This window comes from Patella vulgata, chromosome 5 (genome assembly GCF_932274485.2).
Source record: "Patella vulgata chromosome 5, xgPatVulg1.2, whole genome shotgun sequence".
Lineage (NCBI taxonomy): Eukaryota > Metazoa > Mollusca > Gastropoda > Patellidae > Patella > Patella vulgata.
The window spans coordinates 54,610,606-54,633,607 of NC_065883.2; the positions used below are offsets into that span (position 1 = coordinate 54,610,606).

The window sequence follows — 23,002 nt, forward strand, 5'->3', positions numbered from 1 at the left end:
CGGATTACCCCATAGGCAGTGTAGGCAGCTGCCTAGGGTCCATAAAATTTTTGACGACCTTTTTAAAGGAGCTAAGTGGCTAATATTTGGGACCTAGAAATTGACACAAATGGGTCGCAACGCATACAATAATGTAATATGAATGTATATAAATTGATTTACATTCAAACGTTTCTGTTTTTACTGTAATTTTTAATCAGTTACGTTCGGCGAAATACGCCAGTATTCTTAATCGAATTTCAATCCCTAGCGTCTGGTTATTCCTGTCTACGCCGATATTATTTATTGGGCTTGCTCTCCAGATAAGAATATAGTGTCACCGTTTGACATGACTTGTGGAATATGCCTAGCCTCGTTTTTCGAGTCCCTTATTACAAATAGCACTGAAACGCATTATGGTACACGATTCGTGTACCAATTGTAAAATGTTTATTTTGTCTTAAATATTGGATATCAGAAGGCCATCTTTTCCCGGTAAGATCACAACATCAATGTTGATTTAAACCGACAAATAAATCGTGTTTTCAATGTCGAAGATTTTGGATGATATTGAGTTAGAGACTTGGCTACTTTAAATTTGATGTTTTACATTATTTAATTCACTGGACTACGCTTCCAACGAACATCACTCGGTTGTGTCGGCCGTTCACTGTGAGGGAAGAAGGCCCACGCGGTCATTGACACCATAGCCCTCGAGATAAGCTTTAGTGTGATCGATCACTCCAACTGGGAGACTGGTCACTCGCCCGCCTTATCCAGGTATTCGGTTTCGCTGTCATTTTAAAAAAGTTTTTGCGATTTTTTCTTGAAATTGTCTTTCCTTCATTACGTGAAGGCCACGTCATTTATACGTAGGTCGGTTCGCCGTTGATATGCCCCAAAGGCAAAGGTGTGGATGGGAGAAGAGAGAACAGAAAAAAAACATGAAGCTGAAATACTGAAAAAAGCGGCCAAAACTACGCCCAAAATCACGATGTTTTTCGGCGGCCAGGGACAGGGTCACTGCTCAGTCGATGAAAACACGAATGATATCATCGAGAATAATGAGTCGCCGACCGACCAGGTGGGAGTGATTTCTGAAAGTGATGATGACAGCTTGGACATCAAGTTTGTTTTCATTTTATCCAGCAATTGGTTGTTGCTGTGCTCCTCTGAGCATCAATTGATCGTCACTGACCGACTAACAATAATGTTTGACTAAGTTGTAGTGCTTGACATTATTCCATCAGTATATCCTCGGAAATTTTCTTTTCTCTTACAGCGGTCTTAGTTTTATTATGGCAAACCAGTTCCGCAAAGGGGCCAGCTGGTCGAGCTGCCTAGGGCCCATCAGAGTCTTAACCCGCCTCTGTTCCGTAAACAAGCTCTGTGCTGCAGTTTAGGTTGAGTAATGTAGAGCTCATTTCAGCACTATAACCATCTTATTATAGACCGTCAAATTGAAATCTTTCAATTACTGTGTCAAGAAACAGTTCTGTAAAAGGCTGCTTAGGTGCTTAATTCTAATCGGAAAAGCCACTTTACTTAGTATACCTATGCTTAAAGAATAATACATGTATGCTGTTTATCTAGATATGTTTTTTTTTATTTTCTGTAACAATTTTGGCCATCCCTCTTTCGTTTCAGCAAAACGCTTGTCCAAAATTACCGATTTATTAATCTTTGCTGATGAATTTTCAAATTGTGTGGGACACGGGTTGAACCAACATGACGTCAACGTGCCTGTGCTTTTCTACAAGGGAAGGCAATCCGTGTCGTCTGAACCGAAGAAAGGGTCTTCCGTTTTTGCTGGCTACCTGATGTGTGGTTTTACAGATATCCAAGAGAATTTAGAGGTAGCCTATATGTTTTCCATTCTGTTTCTTTATTGGCAGCTTTTCATACTTGTTTAATTGGAAATCAAAGTGTTTTATTTTTTTTATATACCGTAAATCTTAATATGGAAGATAAATAGAATGCAATAGTACATTACGTGATATATCATTTAAATTCTGCGATTTGTTCACAATTTTTTAAAATTATTACTTTATTTAACAGGTTTTGTTGGCACACACTTACCTTTCAGTAAATGTTTTTTATATCACGATATGCGTGTATTGTATATATGCAGCATTTGTCACTTTGTCCATAAGTGAAATTAACAATTTATCTCATTTGTCCTCTCAAACATGATGTAGAAGGGCCGATAACGCGTCATGGATGAGGCTAAACAGGGCGTGGGATAGTTTCCCTATATTTTTAAACGCCTGTGTGCGATATGACCGGATTCGTGTAGCCTGGACATTAACACACATCACTTTTGTGACCCTACCTTAATGTAAATGAAGTGTATAATCAAAGGCAATTTGTGTTATTCAATTAAATCTAGAATATAGAAAACTGTGAGATAGACCTTGATGACCCGATAAGCGAAGAGCCACAAATCACCATTTCAAAAGTGGAGACTATGGCAGCTGTTGTTAAAAAACTGGAATGGAAACATACTTTCGTATTTTATGAAGGAGATACAGGTAAATTTAGTTGACAGTTGTGTAAGTTTGGTTAAAGTACGATTATCCAATCAAATACGATCATCAAATCGAAATTCGATTATTTAATCGAAATATGATTATTTAATCGAAACACGATTATTTAATCGAAATACGATTATTTAATCGAAATACGATTATTTAATCGAAATTTGTATATTTTAAAAAAAAGACCATAGCAATTTAAAATGCATAATGTACTCTTACCCTGTGATACTGCGGCACGGTTAGTCAAGTTATATTATAGCACGGCTTTCATGAGTTAACAGGTTTAACCACAGAGCCGTAGGTCGAGGTGTTAAACCTGTTAACGAATGAAGTCTGCTATAAATGACTTGTAACATTGACGTCTGCTCAACATGCCCGTTGTTATTGTACAGAAAACCCATCCCACTTCTCTATATGATTTCTACTAAAATTAGCGTCAACCAGCAAAAGTGTGCAATAACATTGAAATTATCTAGTTATTGCACGGTTAAGCTCCAGCCACTCTACCTACTAGGGGGGAAACAATCAGCTTATTCAGCCAAAAGAACAAAAGAAGATTTCCCGTTCATGTTACAATCATGCTTATATCATTGACAATATTATATATATTCATCATCTCTTATTTTCTTCTACAGAAAAAGAAGCGAAAGTTCTCACGGATACTCTGTCTTTATCTAGTATACATATTTTGATGTATAATTTAGACACATTTAATGATACCAGGCAACTACAAGAATTATTAACTTCTAACACAATACTAGAAAAAGGCACATCAAATTTCATCGTACTCAATTCCATTGACACAGCCAAGGCACTTCTTACAATCGTAAGTTTATGAATCTATTTTTTACCTTTTATCTCAGCCGAGTTTTATTACTTTCCCATTGGTTTTTGATTCACAACCAGACTGCATGTTATATTGTGATGAAAGATAAGGGTTCATGTGCCCGGTCATGGTGCTGGATCAATGCAATCACCCATGAATGCGAGATCATCATTGTTAAAAAATCGTCATTAATAAGAAAATCGAAAGTAATGGAGGCATGATTTGGTTCATTTTTGTAAGTGCTCTACTTCCTAAATAGGAAATATATTTAGACATCATTGATAGTTAGCATTTAATATTTCAGGCGGACAACTTAGACAAAGAAAGGGGACATAAAGAAGCATCATTTAGTATGATCTCTAATTGGTTAGTTATATTACCTGATGAGAACAAGTCGTTTATAGAAAATTGTGTAACTGATTTAGATCATGTAGCTGTTATTATATATCCACCATCTAATTACGTCTTTATACACGAGATGATGAAGGTAAAATTCTAACTTTTATCCTGTGACATACTATTAACGAGGGCACGACTATTTTGTCCCAACAGCATCTCCGAAATATTAAAATAAAATTACTTATGTCAATAGATAATACAGGAGAACTGCACATCAAAACACAGACAAACACACGACGCAATAGCATAGCACAGGAAACACTTACCCTTCATATTACAACCTAAAGTGAAATAAATTATATTACATTAGTAAATATGTCGGACCCGACCTCGTTGATTTTGATCAATAATGAAATTGTCATTCGATTTTGTTTGTGTTTTTTGGTGTGTGTATTCTGTGTTGTTTGTGTATGTATGACCGGAAGCCAAATTGCATATTGTTTTTCTCTTTGAGAGGGGGGGGGGCAGTTGGCCAGTGTTAAGATAAATCCATTTTGGGGGTTTCACTGTTGAGAAAGTAGTCTTAATTCAAACTAAGATTAGTAAACAAGACGACTTCCACTCAAAGGACAATATTGGTATCAGTGATTATCACATATGTGATAGAACTAATTAAACACGTTCCATATATAATTTTAACACAGAGATCATTGCTACGATAGCTGAGTAATACAGGTTTCCTGAATCGGAAGTGACGAACGCCAAAGGAAAACACGAGTCATACCTCTATATAACTGACTGATGTGACGAGTGATGGCCGATACACGGCCGAATTTCTGCTCACTAATAATTCCTTCCAAGACCAAAAGTTGTTGCGTGAGACTGTGAGGGGATATCTGACAATTCATAAAAAGAATTGACTGCCACTAGATAAAAGAACACGAAAGAAAAACAGAAAAAGTCCGTGCATAACCATGTTTGTATAAGGTATAGAATGAATAACCAAGGGAATGTACGGACTATTTCTGTTTTTCTCGTGTTCTCTTATCTAATGACATTCAATTATTAGTGAGCAGAAATTCGGCCGTGTATCTGTTATCACTCGTCACATCAGTCAGTTATATTGAGGTAGGACTCGTGTTTTCCTTTGGCGTTCGTCACTTCCGATTCAGGAAACCTGTATTACTCAGCTATCGTAGCAATGATCTCTGTGTTAAAATTATATTTGGAATGTGTTTAACCAGCTCTATCACATATGTGATAATGACTGGCACCAATATTGTCCTTTAATGTTTCTAAACAAAACTTTAATCGCACAGAGCTTGTCCCATAACTAATCGAATTAACACATCAGATCAAACCAATGTTATGTTTTATTTCGACCTAAATAGAGATTTAGGACCTTTAAAATGTGTGATGTGTCTAATTTCTGTGTTTTAAGCAATTCATCAACCCATCGTTAAAATTCCAAGCAAAAGTATTATAAATATTTATTATATCGAGTGTGTAAAGAACGAAGTTTGACAAAGCAAACACAGCTATAGAGTCTACAGATAATATCGAACCCAATCACGGATTATAACACAAAATATTCATTTCCGTTAAACATGATCAGTTGAAATACGAACATTAAAAACTTACAAAAGTTTATAACGATTTCCTCGCTGCCATCTCAATTTCTCTGGCTTCATGAAACATATTTCATTACCAATATTAATAATCAGGCTGGCGCATCATCTTTTAATTTCAATATATAGATGAGTCATCTGGTTTTATCTTCTTTAAATAGGTAAAGCTGACACGTGTTTCATACACCTACGTCATATTAAATAAATATTACTCATGCATGCATTACAAAGTTGTGCAGGGTTTTTTTTTATTTAAAACAACCATGTCCCAGGGTCAAATATAATGCATATTGTTGCTTTGCGTGTATATTTAGATTTAGGTTAAATATTAATTACTTTCTGATCAATGATTGATCGATATCGTTTGTTTGATACTTTGTAATGTTTATCCAGGGATTACCGTTATCAATAGAAGAAATACTTCGAAAGGTTGGAGATTTTAATTATACAGAAAGAATACAGTTTGAAGTCTTACAAAATGAAACAATTAATCTATTTATAAAGGTAAAAGGCCCTCTGGCTGTTCGTAATATTAGATCAGTATGACGTATATTAGTTTTGTCGTTTCGTGGGGGGATAAAATAAAACAACAATGCATACAACCAAGTAAATCGTTTTGTTGTATTTTGTACCAAAATTCTATTACAACGGCAATATTCAGAGGCTGTCTGATTTTTATCAGATTCAATAAGTTAATACTATATAGTTTTCGTTGAGGGTAACTGTCAACTGCATTATGGAACTTGAAACGTATGACAGCGATGTTTCGCTTACTGATCGTGGCAATAATGTTTATTTACTTATTTCGCCAGATCGATAGTCTTGATTATCAAATATGGACAATTAAAGATGGGACTATTTACTCAGTGGAATGCATTATAATCAAAACAATTATTTGTGTATATCACTTCGTGCATTACTGCGGCATCGAATTCCGTCAGGAATATTTTTCTGGAAAATACAGAGCATTCCTGATTGGTATGATTCCCGGAGCTGGAAGGAACGTAGGGAGATATACTCCCCTGATTACGGGGCTCCCACATTATGTGAGGGGTGTCTGGCACGGTATGGGGAATGTTTAATCTTTCTAGATACCACTCATCATTCTGACTAACAAACCTATGTTGTACTGTTGTATTGAACACGACAGAAATATTGCATCAGTTACATAAATTATTTATAATGATTTATTTTTCAGTATTTTACCAATCCACTGTTGTGTTGGCACAGTGATATTTATACATTAATGCGCAAACCTGACGGCAGACGGCTAAATCATGTCGGTTTTGTGGATGTCACCGGCGAACTCAGTCTTGATCATAAAATATTTCCTAATCTGGATTTTGGATTAAATAGGAGAAAATTTACAGTGTCCACATTACCCGTAAGTCTTTCATTCGCCCCATCTCATATAATTCGAATACATTTCATGCTGCGTCAACCCACTGTATGCGGTATATGAGTCCATTATCAATTTGTGTCGCTTTTGTTGCCCAGAAACGTTGAGGTTGGAGGCGAGAGACATGTACAGGGCCCTGTTTCCCTTAAATCTCATTAAAATCGTCTTCAACTAAAAAAATTCATCCTAACTTAAGATAGATGCGTTTCACAAAACGATTTAAGCATTTTAGTTAAAATCCACTAAAATAATATTTTAAGTTAAAATTTTATCTTCACTTAAAATAGTGTGGCGTTTCACAAACCTATTTTAGTGACAATTTTAACTAAATTCAATTTTAACTTAGTATAGCCGTCACCCTCTCCTAACTTAAAATCACGACATTAACAAACGTTGATCAGGACTACGTTGTTAGATCTATTGCGACATATATATTTGGAATAATGATCATATTGCCAATGGCCCGGGTCACATAATTTTAACATACCATGATTCACAAAAACAATTCTCATTCATTTTCTTTTCATAGCATGGGGAATACAGCTACGGTCCACCCGTTTATTTTATTGTAAGGAAATTTAAGCATTTAGATGACGCCCTAAATTAGAATCCCAAAGAAGCAAAAACACTCAAAACCCCAGTAAACAAAACCCTTTGTTACTGTTTTATATATTACCATATGATTCAAGTATAAATTATACCATTTTCAAATAATTAATTGACAAAACAAAAACCCGCTAAAGGAAAATCACTTCATATCCAATGTCATGGAAAGAAGGGCACTCTTATCTATAAAGAAAATATCTTCGTGTCGGCCTACAATGGTTTAAAATGGCCAATTTCTTGGTATTAGAAGGCCTAATGGCCTATAATACTAGAAATGCCATAAGCACAGTATTTACTCATATGTTTTGGGGGTTATGATGATTTGTAAAAAGAAAAATCAATAATCTCAAATGTGTTTATTGAAAAATGTTATAGGCCTTTTTGAAATTAAATTTTAATATCATAGGCTAAATTTATTATTATTTCTTAATGAAGGCTTACGTTAATCAGGGAAAAAATCATTTTAATTGAGTAAGACAGATAGGCACATTGGCATTTTCAATGTATCATTGAAAGGGTCAATGGCGATGACATTTCAAATCTATTTATCTAGGCATCGAAACATCAAATTCATGAAGCAATGGCCCGAGAAATGTCTTTCCGGGATTAGCTCTAGTCAAACCAAACACTGCGAGGAGTATTATTTGAGGTATTAGTTTCAACAAAGTTGTTACATACATGTACTTTTAAAATTTGACAAAAATCTACAGCCTAGATTAACCGTTTGAGTCACACATATCATATGTTTGTGACAATTCTCAATAGTTTCTGTTATCCACAATACCATAAAACCAGGAAATTCATACGATTTAGTTCAATCAATACGCATCATGTCCATGGAAGCCTGCGAGTAAGTCAAATGCCAAGGTCACGAAAGCAGGATGCCGCAACGGAATTTTTCACTGCGCGGGCGCAAACAATTTTAAACATACATTATGCAAGAGCTAAATCTGATTATTGCAAGTCTTTATTTAGGCTTCAGATGTCATAGAAATTATAAATTAGATCATTATTTACACAACAAGCACAAAATCAACTCTGTAGACCCACGGGTGGCTTGGATTCAGCTTGGATTTAAAGGGGATTTCGTTGACTGATTTAATTTTAAATGGCGTTGTGAGCGGAGATTAACCGTTACGTTGACGTCATACTCCCGGATCGAGGCTAAAGAATCGGTGAAGATGCAATTCAATCCCATTTCTAGTCAAAAATTACACTGGTGATAACTATGTGCTGAATAAAGTAATTTGACTGAAATTTTCAACATATTCTTCTTTCATCATCTATTTTTGAACTATTATAGCAAGTATGGCTAACTCCTTATAAAAATCTCCCATAATGTATCTATAACTAAAATCTATTAAAATTGCATTTTAAGTTACAATCAATCTTCGTGAAACGCATAAAATTTAAAATTTCATTTTGATTTTAGTTTAAATCTATTTTAGTGATTTTAGCTTAAGTGTTTGTGAAACAGGGCCCAGCATTGTTTTATCAAATGTTTTTAATTTAAACAAAACTTAGCCATATGTTTAGTGTGTATATTTTCTTTTGGGCATTAGTTATGTGCTAATTCATATCCGAAGGCTAAAGTACTTTGCTTAGAAGAAAACTTTCATTACTTTGTAAACTGAATTAGAAGTTCTGATGCTGCAAGGTTTCATTATTAAATCCACAGATCGGGTTTATACCATCTGTAAATGTTGATCAGACTTTGTTAAATCTAAAATCATACACTATACTTTGGTATGTTTTTATTCCAGTGGCATCCGTTTATTACCAATACAACACCATTTGATGGTTTCTGTATGGATATCCTTGAAGAACTGTCTTATTCTCTTAATTTTACGTAAGTTCAGCTTTGGTTTAGTGAGGATCACAGCACAGCGGATGATTGTCATTCTGTTTCTAGCACATAGAATCACTTGGTTTTAAATATTACTCTTATTATTTATTCCTTTATCGCATCTGGACCACAATATTTTTGTCAACGTACTTGTTCCAATAATGACAGACTTTCCTTTGTAAGCTTCAGTGGTACCATAATATTTTCCAATTGAACTTCCGGTCTAAAACTAATTAAATGTCTAGTTTTACCACTCCAAGAGCACCTAATACCACTTGTCGTTTGGGGTGTTCACAGCGCCAAAGATATAAAGAGCTGTCTATTAGTAAGGGTAGCTAATGGTAGGGGTAAGATGGGGAAGTCAAGATGGGGAGTTCAGGATGTTAAACTGTCCTCGCAAGTTTTTCCCTATTCTGGATTACGTTTTGGTAATGGTGTTATTGTAGGTATGAGATCACCGATGGACCTGCAGATAAAGAATGGGGCATGCTGGTTAATAGAACATGGACAGGCTTGATTGGACAGTTACAGAATGAGGTATTGATACTATGACCGGAACGATCTAACTTAAAATATTATTAATACCGTCCTCCTAATTTTATATTTTTTTCTTTCAAATTCCTTGGTAGCAACCACAGGCTATTTTAAATGATAACAGGTTTTTTTTATTATTTAGATCATACAGGCCAATAGTTTAAATTATTCCAAACCAGAATATAGTGATTAGTAATTTCATTATCAGAGTTCTTCTATTTTAAAGTTTTTAAAGCTTAGCATAGAGATTTCCCTTTTCCTTACAGACAGTTGATTTGGTCGCCGGTCCGTTAATGGTTACACCGGATAGAGAATATGTTATGGATTTTACATTTCCGTTTTATCAAGATGCCCTATCCGTATTGATAAAAAAACCAGACCCGAGTTCGACGAAATGGAGGACCATGATAGAGCCGTTTCATTCGGAAGTGTTGATGTGTATTGGGCTATCTTTGCTTGGGTCTTCTGTTATTCTCTTCCTGTTAGAAAAATGGAATCCATTTTATTCACAAGAGCCTTATCTACAGCGGTATGCTGGTACCCATATCTTTCAAGATGCATTTTGGTATATGTACGGCGCCATGTTAACTCAAGGTGAGAGATTTGTTGATACTACTTTTTTTTACACGTTGCTATAAAATGTTCTACGTTTACGCATGTTTGTGATCGCTCTGTGCAAAGGGAATTAGTATTTCAACTTATCAACTTCCTTTGATCGCAAAAATATTAATAGCTAATCTGTGATTATCGCCACTCCACTGTTCTGTATCTTTGTCGAAATTATAACTTCTAAAAATTGAAATAATTTAATTTATTTCTTTGTGCTTTTGTTTTAGGTGGCGAGCATCTTCCGGATTCTCAGGCTGGAAGAACTATGATCAGTACTTGGTGGCTGTTTTCTATCATCATGGCGGCTACATACAGTGGAAATCTTATAGCCTTTTTAACTGTAACGAAAGATAAGCCGCCATTTGAAACACTTTCTGAACTAATTTCAGATTCTGATTATAGATGGGGATTACCCAGTGGTACTAAAATTCGAATGGAAGTTGAAGTAAGTGCAGTCCCAGGTCAATCTAAGTCAAAATAAGATGTTATATTTCGATTTTTGTTGTTCATTTTGTTTATTCATTTTCTTATTCCAGAAAAAAAACCGAAAAAAGATATGTAAATTTAATAGGATAGATCTTTACATTGAGGTTTCTTTGAAGGAAGGGGTCTCGGGAATGGGGTCTTGTTGTCAAAGGGAAAATGTTGATATTCACTTTTCACATCTACTTTAAAAATATTCTTTTATGTGGTGAATATTTCGTTATCCGGCAAACCATCTTTGATATTATTTTTATGTTTAATATAATTACTTTCATAATGTTTCAGTATTCTTCAAATGATGTGCTTAAACGTGTTTGGAATACCATAGCTGTTGATGCTCTCTATGATCCCAGGGTTCTTAGCATCGATAAAGATGTTCATATTGATTTGGTTAAAGGCGGCTACTATGCCTTCATAGCTGATAAAAGCAGTCTGAAGATACCAATGTTAACTGATTGTGATCTGTATTTATTAAAAGAGACGTTCACACCTTTGCAGTACGGATTTGGTCTTCAAAACAGATCAGCATATACGGAGATGTTCTCAAAGGAGTAAGATTCTTTATTTAATTCGTCTGATTAAAATCATTGTTAATTACGTTTCCTTTATGTTGTATACACTTCCTTATTAACCTATGCCCTTGAAGATGGTGAACTTATTGGGCCAATCGAATTAGGGTTTTGGTATATTGGGTGGTGGTTATGATGAATTATGGAAATTTTAAAACCCAAGCCTATAAAACTGATGCTGGTAGGTTTAATTGTCAGAATCCGTTTTATAGTCTTGGGTTTTAAAATTCCCACAACCCATCATAAGGTTTAATTGTTGTTTTGTCTGCGATATCACCCTTGGTGAAAGTGGACGTACAACTCCAGGAACGAACGAACGACATTTAATTGTCAAAAACCACGTGGAAATATGATTGGCTAGTATGAGTAGAAACCTCCCGGTAGATATCGTGGACCTTTGTGATGAAAAACACCAGAGAATAAAACACTCATCAAAATCAAAATCATCGAAATCTTGTGGAATGTGGAGCATCTGATTCTACCAGAGAAGAACGTCTAGTCAAGGATTTGCACAATGCATAAACCAAAAATATTCAAAACAGGTTTGAGTCATGAATAGTGTCCTTCTCACGGTTATTAGGGAAACGAATGGATATTCCATTATGTCGCAAAGGAATAAAATTGTTGATTCGGTGCCTATTATTAGTTAGATGTGTATCAATTTGACGGATTTAGGATAATATATTTAAATGTTGATCTGATTTCTTTTCAGGATGTTGAGTATTTATGAAAGTGGCTTATTACAGATTTGGCAGCGGCGATGGTGGAATGCCACACCTTTCTGTAAAGGTGAACTACAAACCGTATCCAAACCAATAAGTTTAGTGGATGTTCAGAGTAGTTTTTTTCTAATCGGTATTGGAATAGTCGTAGCAGCTATAGCACTTGGGTTTGAACATTTTTTTTTGAAATATTGTTCTCGCCAGAAGCAGCAGCCATGTGTTACTACAAAAGCCTCTGAAAATTTACAAAATGGCGAAGTTCACAATCATCGTCATCAAAATGGATGCATAAAACCGGAAGCTAATGGACACGTAGGACAAAATGGCCACATTACCCAGGATGAAAATGATAATATATCATCGGATGATGGTGATCTGGGTTTATCTTTTAGATCAGAATTTACATATTTTTAATTATAATGTTATCAGCTTAGATGGGAACATTACAGAATACAATTTTGACACGTGTCAGTGATTAACTACCGAAATCTGGTTTATTTGAAATAGGCCTATTTTTTGTAATTTGAAGTTGATAAACTAGCCTTACAAATATTACTTTTTATTAGAATTCAAAATTGTTCAACAATTAATTTAACACGATACTATTGGCATAGGCATCCAATGTGATTTAAAGTGGTATTTTAGGGTCAGTCCATTACACGTGATAGTATAGGATCAATCCCGAATTAATTACAGTGTCAATCCATTAATTGTAACGTGATAGTATACAGCCAACCAATCTTTGCATGGTATTAACTGAGCAGTCCCTAAATAATTTAGTATTATAGTACACGACCGCAAGGCTAATCCAGAACTATTTTAATTGGGTAGTGTAGACTTAATATAGAAATATTTTAACATGGTTTGAACAATCCAGAACTATTTTAATTTTGGTATAGCCTGAGTTTCAACTGGAAATAGTTTAACATGGTAGAGTAAGAACAAACTAGAATTATTTTAACATGATAGAGTAGAACAAACCAGAACTATTGTAACATGGTAGTGCAAGATCAATCTAGAACTATCTTAGCATGGTTATGTTGTAAGACCAATCAAGAACTATTTTAACATGACAATGTAAGATCAATCTAAAACTTTCTGTAAGACCAATAACGGACTTCGTGGAAGTGTAATACAAATCCAGAATAGGAAGTCGAAGAAATATACATAATATAACAAAAGAACCATTTTGAAAAGCGGGCATTTAGCATGAGAAGAGTTCAAGAATAACGCATCTGATGTAAACGTGCAAACGATGCGTATTTTATGTGAAAGTTTAAGACAAACTCTACGGAGGGTACTTGACGTGAAATTGTTTGACAGAATATAATTAATTTTATATTAGTGAACCGAAAAAAGAGTGTGCTTTAACGTGATATTTTAGACCTTGTATGTAATAAATGTGATAGATTAGTGTGCAACTTGCGACCAGAACTAATTTGATGTGACATATTTGCACAAATCCAAAACTATTTTGATGTGATGTGTTTATTATAGATCTTATTCTATTAAGTGTTGTAATGTTGGATTCTATCCTTAACTAATTTTTCGTGATGTTTTTGGACTAATATGGTGTGAACCAATCCCGGATTAAATATAGACGATATTTTAAAGACACTCAGAAGTAACTAAAGCACCCTTCCTTTACATATTGTATTGGTATAGCCTCAAACTTGTACATGTAAACCATAACCAAAACACAGCCTTTATGCCCAGTTACCAACAACACTTCTAAATTATAAATCTTACGAGATACTCCAAGAGAAGCTCGGTTTCCAGTCTTCAAGTTTAGATTAACCACCAATGTGTAGTACTTCCAAGACGATACGTTCATGGTCACTGGCGTTACCAAATAACGAGCAAGTAATGAACATGCAAAAATAACACAGTTGCTCTGTAATTATTAGCCGATTTAATTTATTTTGGGTTTGTAATGTATTTTGAATCTGTAATCTTAGTTTTGAGTCAAACTTTTGAAACTTTGTGGGTCGAACATTTGACTTAAATATGTTTGGAGAAACTATTCTTTAAAATTAAAATACACTTTCATTTATATTGAATAGCAACCATTTTGGGTCTTATTCGTGAAAAAGGAGCCGTCACAGATCTCTCTGGGTTTTCGTGGAAACAAATAAATGGTTTAAGAATGCAAACCAACCAACCATCTTGTTTGAAAATTTTAAATCAAAATCGTGATGATTAAATTTGCTTAATAGGGTAACCTAACTTCATTGGAGTGTTTCTAGAAGTGTATTAAAAGTGAACACTTCAGAGGAAGTCACCAACCCCGCATGCAAACTGAATATTAGTAATCACAAACTCCAGAAAGTTACAGAAGACTAGGATAAATGTGTTTTTTTTATAGCTTTTCAGAATTAACCTACTCTATTCACTAAAATATGCCTGAAACTAGTTCTTTCTTTAAGCAAATTGTAACTTAAAATTAGTACGAGTTATCACTGGTTGCCATAGTGGCTTGGCAAAGTTTAAATCGATGTGTTAGTCCCATAGACAACAAGGGTTTTAAATGTTAGTTTGATATTCTAATCTGTCGAGAAAAATGCCCATTAACTGTGATTATTTTGAATACACACGATTCAAAGCAACTGAATATAATTGGTCCTTCGGCTCCCCTATATAATTCAACCCTCAATCGACTACTGCCTGTTGCGCGAGAGTCCAATAGAATAGGCCCCATCAATAAATTATGATATGATACATCCGACAAAAATATCACTTTATAAGAATATTAATATTTTGGTAGATATTGCAACAAATAAACATTGTGTTTAAAATATAACGAATTCCGTAACATTTCTTGTAAAAAGGGAAATCTGATCTGAAATTTCAGTTTTCATGAATATGGCCCGTGCTAACAATTGCCTTATAATTTAGACAGCTACTTCGTTCGATCTTAACAACTCAGACCCCCGACCTTATCTCATTTTCAAAATAAGAGAACACTGAAAAGAGTGTTAACTTGATTGATTCAACTCAGGCAATAGGATAACCATTGAATTTTTGTGTAATAAAATTGCATTTGCACATACAGCAACAAGTGACGTAATTATATTAGTGTTACATTTTTATTCTTCTTGTTCATTGAAAATAGGTAGTTGAATACTTTTTGTAAATATTTTCGTTTACTTCCATGCTGGCCTTTTTAGTACTTCTTTGTAATTTATTTTTAATTATGAAGACAGAATTATTATATTCACATGTTTGCACCATCTGTCACATTAAATATTCATTAAAATAGACATGTAACTATGTTAAGTTACAAGCACGCGTAAATTTTGGAGCATTTGGGCCTTTTAGGCGGGTTTTCCTATAAATACGTTAACCCACCTCACACAATCACACCCCATACCATTGATACAATAAAAATAAAGATTTCCCCACCCTCTAGTGTTTCCCCTAAATATGTAAATACCGCCCCAAGACCGGTTTATACAACTTTGCTGTGCAAATTGTTTAATAATGTTACCAAATAATTCCCCTCCTTTGTAAATATTATTATGAAAGGAAATAAATTATTAAATGTTTATGCACTATTAATTACGCCTACGTGTTTAAATTCTTGATACTTTCTAGCTGTTTTACTGTGTTTTATTTCTTAAATTCGGTTAATCAGATTAAAATTCGGTATACGAACATTTTGGTCAATCCCATGGGGACACTCAAACAGTCAAGCGGAGGTCCCGGAGAAAACCCACGAGTTTGGACAGGCGACCCTACATCGAGTCACTTACAAGTTTGGGGATCGAAACGACGTCACTTGACTGAAAGACAGGCATTTTGGTCTAAAGCGCAATGTTAAACCAGCCCACACGCCACGCAAATATTTGAGTATAATCAAATATTCTTGACTTTTTTTCCAATTAAGACCGGCTGTCACCTAAAATAAATAAATAAATCATAATAGAAATGTAAATAAAAAGTTTGATAGAATGACTGACATGAAATATAACACCATACACTTGGACAGCTTAATTGGCTGTCAATAATATATATCGCCTTAAATAAATATAATAAACAAAGTCAATAATTGTATTTTGGGCCGTTAGCTGTAGGAATCAATTGTGCATTTAATAGTTTATGTATATGTTCATTTGTCTATCAAACTGCAATGATACTATATCGACATACATTTACTTTCAATCACATTATTATAAGTTGTGTTAAAATATTTGAACACCCATATTATAAGTAACCTGCAACTTACAACCTACCACTAATTATTGAAGTAGCCGCAGGGAAGTAACTCTGAAAGCGAATGTAATTAAATTATAGGTAATTATATTGCTTATCACCACGGGGCACTCGGATAGATTAGAGAGCTTCAGATCTACTCCGAAATCCAGAATGAGGACGAGGTGAATGCCCTTTTGCATACTACGTCATCAGTTCTCGAGGTCTTCGCCCACGGCGGCAATGAAATGAAATGAAATGGGGTTTAACGTCCTACTGTTCTGCTCCTATACTGGGCTAATGAAGACGGGCATACGCCATACAGAGTGCTATGAGGGAAATTTTGCCCGGGCAGCGGCACTATCGCCTACTCTTATATCGAATTCCAACTGCCAAGGGATCTTTTACGTGCATTCCAATGTATACACGGGACCTCGGTTTTTCGTCTCATCCGAAGGACTAGACAGCTGTCCTTGTCAGGCCCTCAGTTCTGCACCACTGACAAGGCGAAACCACGTCGGAAAATCCAGATGAACTTTCTCGGCCAATGCAGGGATCGAACACCCGACCTCCAGGCTAGCGAGCCAGCGTCTTAACCACCTAGCCACCGTGGCTCCCCCCACGGCGGCAGACGAACTGTCCCGGGTAAGAGTCTTGGACTCTCTGAAGCCGTAAGTGAATTCCGTGGTGGGTTAATTCTATTTTAGACAATCTTTTTCATAATCAATGCCGGACTGGTGGTCCGAAGAGCCACCTGTCAGGTCATTGACAAAGGCCCACACAAGTACGCGTCCGAGGGGGGCTTTTCGAAAATTGACAACCGCAAACCCATTTTCCAAGCATTTCAGACCAAGGCAGAAGAAGGCAAATTCCTGTCCTGTGTCTTGTCCACTCCTTCCTTCTTTCTTTTCTTTCCTTACCCTCTCCTTTCTTTCTCTTTTCTTTTTTCTTTCTCTTTTTTCTTTTTTCTTTATAGGCTGAGGCCCACTTTTTTTTAATGAGCTTAGCTCACGGACAGGTGGGCCCAGTCCGGCACTGTTCATAATTACACCGAAACACGCCCCTTTCAAATATACCAACCGTTGTAAGGCACTGTTTGGTCGAATAAAAGCGAAATGATAGTACTAATCGACACTGTGTAACAGTGCACTTTTTGCTCTATCACGATGAACTGACTATCGCGATTTGTCAAGTATGCGGTTTTTTTTCTGAACCGTGAAAGTGCGCTACGTCTTCCGAGAACGACGACGACGACTTCACCCATTCGCGTTCTCGTTTGAGGGTTTGAGTCACGGCTTGGGTCCGTTCTCAATTATTGTCAGCGGTATCGCCTGTGTAGCTGACAAAGAAAGTGTAATGTATTCATTCGGATGTTAGGAGAACACACTGGGGTGCACTTAAACGAACCCTTGATAGTTTGAATTCGATGAAAATTAGGCGAAACCTCCGCTACACAGGCAGAATTCTCCTCCTTAATTCTGCACATGTCTCAAAATGACGGAAGTATTGTGTTAAACTATTCCTATAATATTGCTTATCAACAAAATCGAAGCTCTTTTTATATTTTGTGATATCTATGTCAATTTCCTCATAATATAGCAATTTGTATTACGTTACAATTAAGCTAAGTTTTATCCAACCTTGTATGTAAATAATTTACTATTTATTAACTACACTTTAAGGTTTCGATTAATGCATCTTCATATTTTCAACGTTGTTTTGACAAATAAACAAAATGTTAATACTGCATATAGTTATCATAGTGTGATATCTGTAATCAAGAGAGTTTAGTTGCTTTCATGCAAAGACGTGATATACCAAGGAAACATTTACCGAAGTGTGATGAAGGTTACTCTCAATAATTCAGACAAAATATTATACGAATATTGGTCTGTATGGGTTGTCAACATTTGAGAATTTCTAATTTATTGACCTCATTATCTGGTCTTTTATGTTATCATGTACGAACTTTTTCAGCCAGAGGGCATAATATAAGGGAGGTAAATAACCCTAAAACAAGATATTCTACACGTCATATCCAAACGTAAGATGATTTCATAAAAATATGACAGAATTGAAATACGCTGATATACGCACAGGTTGACTGTTAACACACCCTAATCGGAAAAGAAATCAGAGAAATACCAGCCACATTCAGTCGATCACCAGAAGCGTTGTCTGGTTCCAACACTGTCTACACACCCAGCCTACACGTCATTAACCAACGGCGGTGATCACGGTGGTTAAGTGGATAAGACACTGGCTCGCTAGCCTGGAGGTCGGGTGTTCGTTCCCTGCATTGGCCGAGAAAGTTCATCCAGATTTTCCGGTGTGGTGCTCCCTTGTCAGTGATGTAAGACGGAGAGCCAGACAAGGACAGCTGTCTAGTCGCTCGTATGGGACAAAAAGCTGAGGTCTCGTGTACACATTGGCGTGCACGTAAAAGATCCCTTTTAGCACACTGTATGGCGTATGCCTGTCTTCATTAGCCCAGTTCGGAGTAGAAGGTGGTGGTGGTGGTGGTGGTGGTGGTGGTGGGGGGGGGGCGGATTTGCGCCTGTTAAGCCCCATTTCATTTCATTTAACCAATGATTTGCCGTGATTTGTTTCTTCAGTTTTATCGGACATGTTCATATTGGATGGCGTGAAAAAAATTTCCGAGCTATCAAAGCGGGAGATATACTTGTTTTAAATTTACGGATTTGAAGGCGTTTAACGAAAGTCACCGTACTCCCTGTATATTAGTGCTTGGATTTGATATAATTAGGTATTATTCAAATTTAACTGCATTTTATTTTATTTGTTTTCTTGGTAGTTTGCCAAGGCATTACGCACACACGACCTACATAAAATAATATTGTCTAAAGTTTAGTAATATACTTGTGTACTCAGCTGTGTATGTGGCAGAAAAACAAGTAAACGTTAAACCTTATTGATTTTAATTACACTTTGAGCAATATTATTCATTATTGCATATCGGACGATCCGCAGCAGGTTGTTAAATCTATTAATAACTCACTCCATTTATAATTGTTTATGTTATTTAGTAGACTATACTGTTCTACAGAAGTCGTTACAACATAGAGACATTGAAACGTGTAACTAGGCATTAAGCCAAACAAACTAGATGGAATGCTAGATATAATAGATTAAACAAAGTGTATTGGATATCGTAGGATAATGTTTCGTAAAAAAAACCCAAAAGATGCAAACTAGGATATAGAAACAAATATGTGACCTTATTCTACATATATTAATTCCTTTCAATATTTGGTAGGGAGTCGTCATCACAGATCATCATAGATTTATCCCATTGAGTTTAATGGCAATTACTCATAACTTTGCACGACTACATTTTTCTACCAGAAATGGAGCAAGACCCCACGAGGTCACATACATGGTGGGAATCGAAACCACGCCACTTGACTCAATGACAGACCTTATGATCCACAGCGCATTTTTAGACCCCCCCCCCCCACCGCCTTGCTTCAGATGCGGGGAGGCCATGTAAAAAGATGAGAGATTTACTCAGCTAAACAAATGGGATTACCTTTGGGAACCCTTTAACAATACCACAACAATACGCTATAATGAATATCGCTATGGGTCGGCTTACAATTTCTTGATATTTTGAAAAATCGTTCATTCGTTGTGGCCCCGCACATCACAGTGTTATTTAGTAATAATTGATTATAAAACAAAAGTTACCTGTTATATTCGTAGGAGCTAAAATTAGATTTGATGACAGGTCTACTTTGTACCCGGTTTCGAACTGAATTAGATACATTTACGGATTAAACAGTCCGTTTTATTAAGAACAAATTATAATTGTACAGTTTAAAAGAAATCAACCACATCAGTATGTCCATACGCATGTCCTGGGACGAATACAATAAATAATAATTAAAACATTGTTATTAATATAACACAGAACGTCTTCAGAATCGTAAAAAAATCCGGATATTACTCTGAAATTGATAGAAATGAAATAATTTCAAATCGATACTTAGAAATCCGGACGAACAATTCGGGTTCCTGTATGATAAAACACCACAATTACTGAAATGTTTTGAACCAAATAAATCCAAACCAGCAACAACACTATGTTTTGAACCGGTAAAAAAAAAAATCCACGAACAAGTTGTTTATAATCCTGTTACAAGAAATGAAATGGGGTTTAACGTCCTAACGGGGGAATCCACAATAAATTTAATAAAACTTGACATCCTCCACAGTAATTTTAGCTTCCACGGTAATCCATTTGTTATTCACATAACCATTTGCTGGGTTTTCTAAACGAGACCAACTGATAACACTATCCCACCATGCATCGCGACCTATTTTGTGAGACTCCTTTTTACAGATAGACCATGTTTCTTTTTGATGATTCACTAATTTACAAGTATATCCATATTCCACGTACTCGACACTCTTCTCGATAAATTCCAAGTTCTTATAATAGAGGCGTAATTGAAGCTGATCCCTCCAATGTTTATATACAACTAGACGCCATGACAGGCCTTTTACGTTAATAGGAGTACTTTCCATACAGCGATCTAAACTATTCTCCAAATCATCAACGTTGACTGTAAATACAATCGAGCCTTCAGAAATCCCTAGACTACCCTGCTCGCCTTCGCCATCGGTCTGGGTAGCCACACTGATCTGTTCAGACAAATCACCACTGCTAATTTGGGTGCTGGATGATTCTACAGAATAGCCTCTCGTCCGGTTCATCAATCTGTTGGGAACACTAGCCATAGTACCTTCCATAAACTTGCTCACTATAATATTCTGTGTATCTTCGGTCAGGCCTGACACATTCATGGAGCCTATCATCGTGGACAAAACCTCATTTTTTATTTCACCCTCTTTAAATTCGGTGTACACTAATTTCGGTGGAGTCGTCTCGTGGGATATGCCATTTTCAGTTTTTAATTTCACAGCCATAAGAGCATCTCCAAGAAAATCCGCCTTCGCCTCATCAATCGCTTCGGATATGTAATTAATGACGTCTTCTACTTCAGCATTCTGTTCAGCCATTTCCTTCGTGTATTTATCAAGCTTGAAGATTTCATCTTCGTAATGTTTCTGTACCAGTCCACACTTGTCTTTACACACGTCTTTAATAGTAAATACCATCAACTGCTGTTGTTTCAATATTTGACCATGGGTCAGCGACGATGATTCTAGTAAAGTTAGTCTCTGTGTCTCCAGTCGATCAATATCATCCATTAACTTCAGTTTCTTCTTTTCTAATTCTTTTTTTATTACGAGAATTTCCTTCTTTGTTTCAGTATGCGAGAGCATTGTGACGTTCATTGGAGAATCCTTGTCTTTTATATTATCTGCATCCAATTCCTCACTCTTTGCCACAAGCCCATGGTCTTCAATTCCATTCCGAATGGTATCATTTGTAGATTGTGCATTGGTTTCCACCATGCAATCATTTTCGTCATCAAAACTCGCCATTTTAACTTTTAAGAAATTTCAGTATTCTTTCTTATAAACCACATAAAGCGTATTACATGACTTATGTCGTAATCATTTTATCCACTTTTTTCAAAGGTATTTTTTAAATTTAATTTCTAGTACTTTTTGTTCCGATTCGAAAATTTATATCCAATTCTTCCAATAAGTGTTACACATCAATCAATTGTCTAAACAGTAAACCGTTATCATTCCTCACCTATACACTCATTCTGTACCGTGAAACACTATACTGCACTCTCACTGAGTTTATCTATATCTGTATAAGTTATTCAACAGTTCTCTCTTTTCTGCAAGGCTATTAGTTTGGGCTTTACGCCAACCCACTTTGAAGGTGTATTTACCCATAAAAACGTAACAAGGTAAATTGCTCAAGGCCATCTGAGAGAGAGAGAGAGAGAGAGAGAGAGAGAGAGGGGGGCTTTAACGTCCACTCGACACAAACTAGGTCATTTCGGGACCAACATATGGTTTAATTTTATTTCAATAATCCGCTTGCGCGTAGGTGTCTTTAGCAGTGGGAGGAAACCGGAGGACTCGGAGAAAACACACGAGGTTGGACAGGCGACCCTACTCCTTGTCACGCACAACCGGATATTCGAAACCACGCCAGTTGACTCAGTGACAGGCCGTGTGATACAGCGCGCACATGCTAACCATTCGGTCATCCAACCCCCCAGGCCATCTATCTTAGATTGAATGTAGATACATATATGCCCAATAGAAAATAACCTTGAAGACAGTCACTGTAGATGCAAGTACCAATTCTAGAATTGAAAATTATATTGAAATGCTGTCGTTACTGCGGATATAGCGATCATTTCGCAAACAACCTGTACTGTGAGCCAGTCAGTGGCGCCTCTAGCCGACCGTGGTCGGAGGGGCCAAGCTGTCGCAAAGTCCACGGCGCAAGCTTCAAATAGGGGTAATGGGGGAGGGGGGTCTCCTCGGAAATGCAGCCAAACAATATTTTAGACATTGGTCGTCGAGATAAATAAAGCTGACCAGATACAGTCTGGCGCCAATCCGAATAGAGAGAGATGTGTCAAACGAACAAAGTGAGTGAATGGGATAGCTAGATAGCAGTTTAACGTTTTGATATGTTTTATACTTGTTATATTAAACATCGCGATAGCTCACAAACTATAATCACAACTGATGTTTGTATCGTTGTTCATATCAATGCCATTATCGATGTCTGTATGTGTCTATGTGGCTGTAATATTGTCAATGGCTAATCCGTC

At 36.1% G+C, this 23,002-nt stretch overlaps 2 protein-coding genes across 3 annotated transcripts in view; one reads left to right on the forward strand and one right to left on the reverse strand.

The window, feature by feature from the left end:
• Positions 1-15,635, forward strand: part of LOC126821111 (glutamate receptor ionotropic, kainate 4) — a 56,577-nt gene extending 40,942 nt beyond the window's left edge. For both annotated transcript variants that reach the window (XM_050549436.2, XM_050549437.1), the window contains exons 4-15: positions 1,627-1,835; positions 2,369-2,510; positions 3,152-3,342; positions 3,647-3,829; positions 5,703-5,813; positions 6,508-6,693; positions 9,078-9,163; positions 9,607-9,697; positions 9,961-10,288; positions 10,531-10,748; positions 11,072-11,337; positions 12,068-15,635. In XM_050549436.2, coding sequence (XP_050405393.1) covers positions 1,627-1,835; positions 2,369-2,510; positions 3,152-3,342; positions 3,647-3,829; positions 5,703-5,813; positions 6,508-6,693; positions 9,078-9,163; positions 9,607-9,697; positions 9,961-10,288; positions 10,531-10,748; positions 11,072-11,337; positions 12,068-12,491 — 2,435 coding nt within the window. In that variant the 3' untranslated portion in view covers positions 12,492-15,635. The remainder of the gene's footprint in view (positions 1-1,626; positions 1,836-2,368; positions 2,511-3,151; positions 3,343-3,646; positions 3,830-5,702; positions 5,814-6,507; positions 6,694-9,077; positions 9,164-9,606; positions 9,698-9,960; positions 10,289-10,530; positions 10,749-11,071; positions 11,338-12,067) is intronic.
• LOC126821122 (uncharacterized) overlaps positions 1-22,002 on the reverse strand; it is a 34,240-nt gene extending 12,238 nt beyond the window's left edge. The window contains exon 1 of the mRNA XM_050549454.2: positions 19,977-22,002. Within this exon, the coding sequence (XP_050405411.1) occupies positions 20,478-21,740 (1,263 nt within the window). The 5' untranslated portion in view covers positions 21,741-22,002 and the 3' untranslated portion in view covers positions 19,977-20,477. The remainder of the gene's footprint in view (positions 1-19,976) is intronic.
• Positions 22,003-23,002: the final 1,000 nt, after the last annotated feature.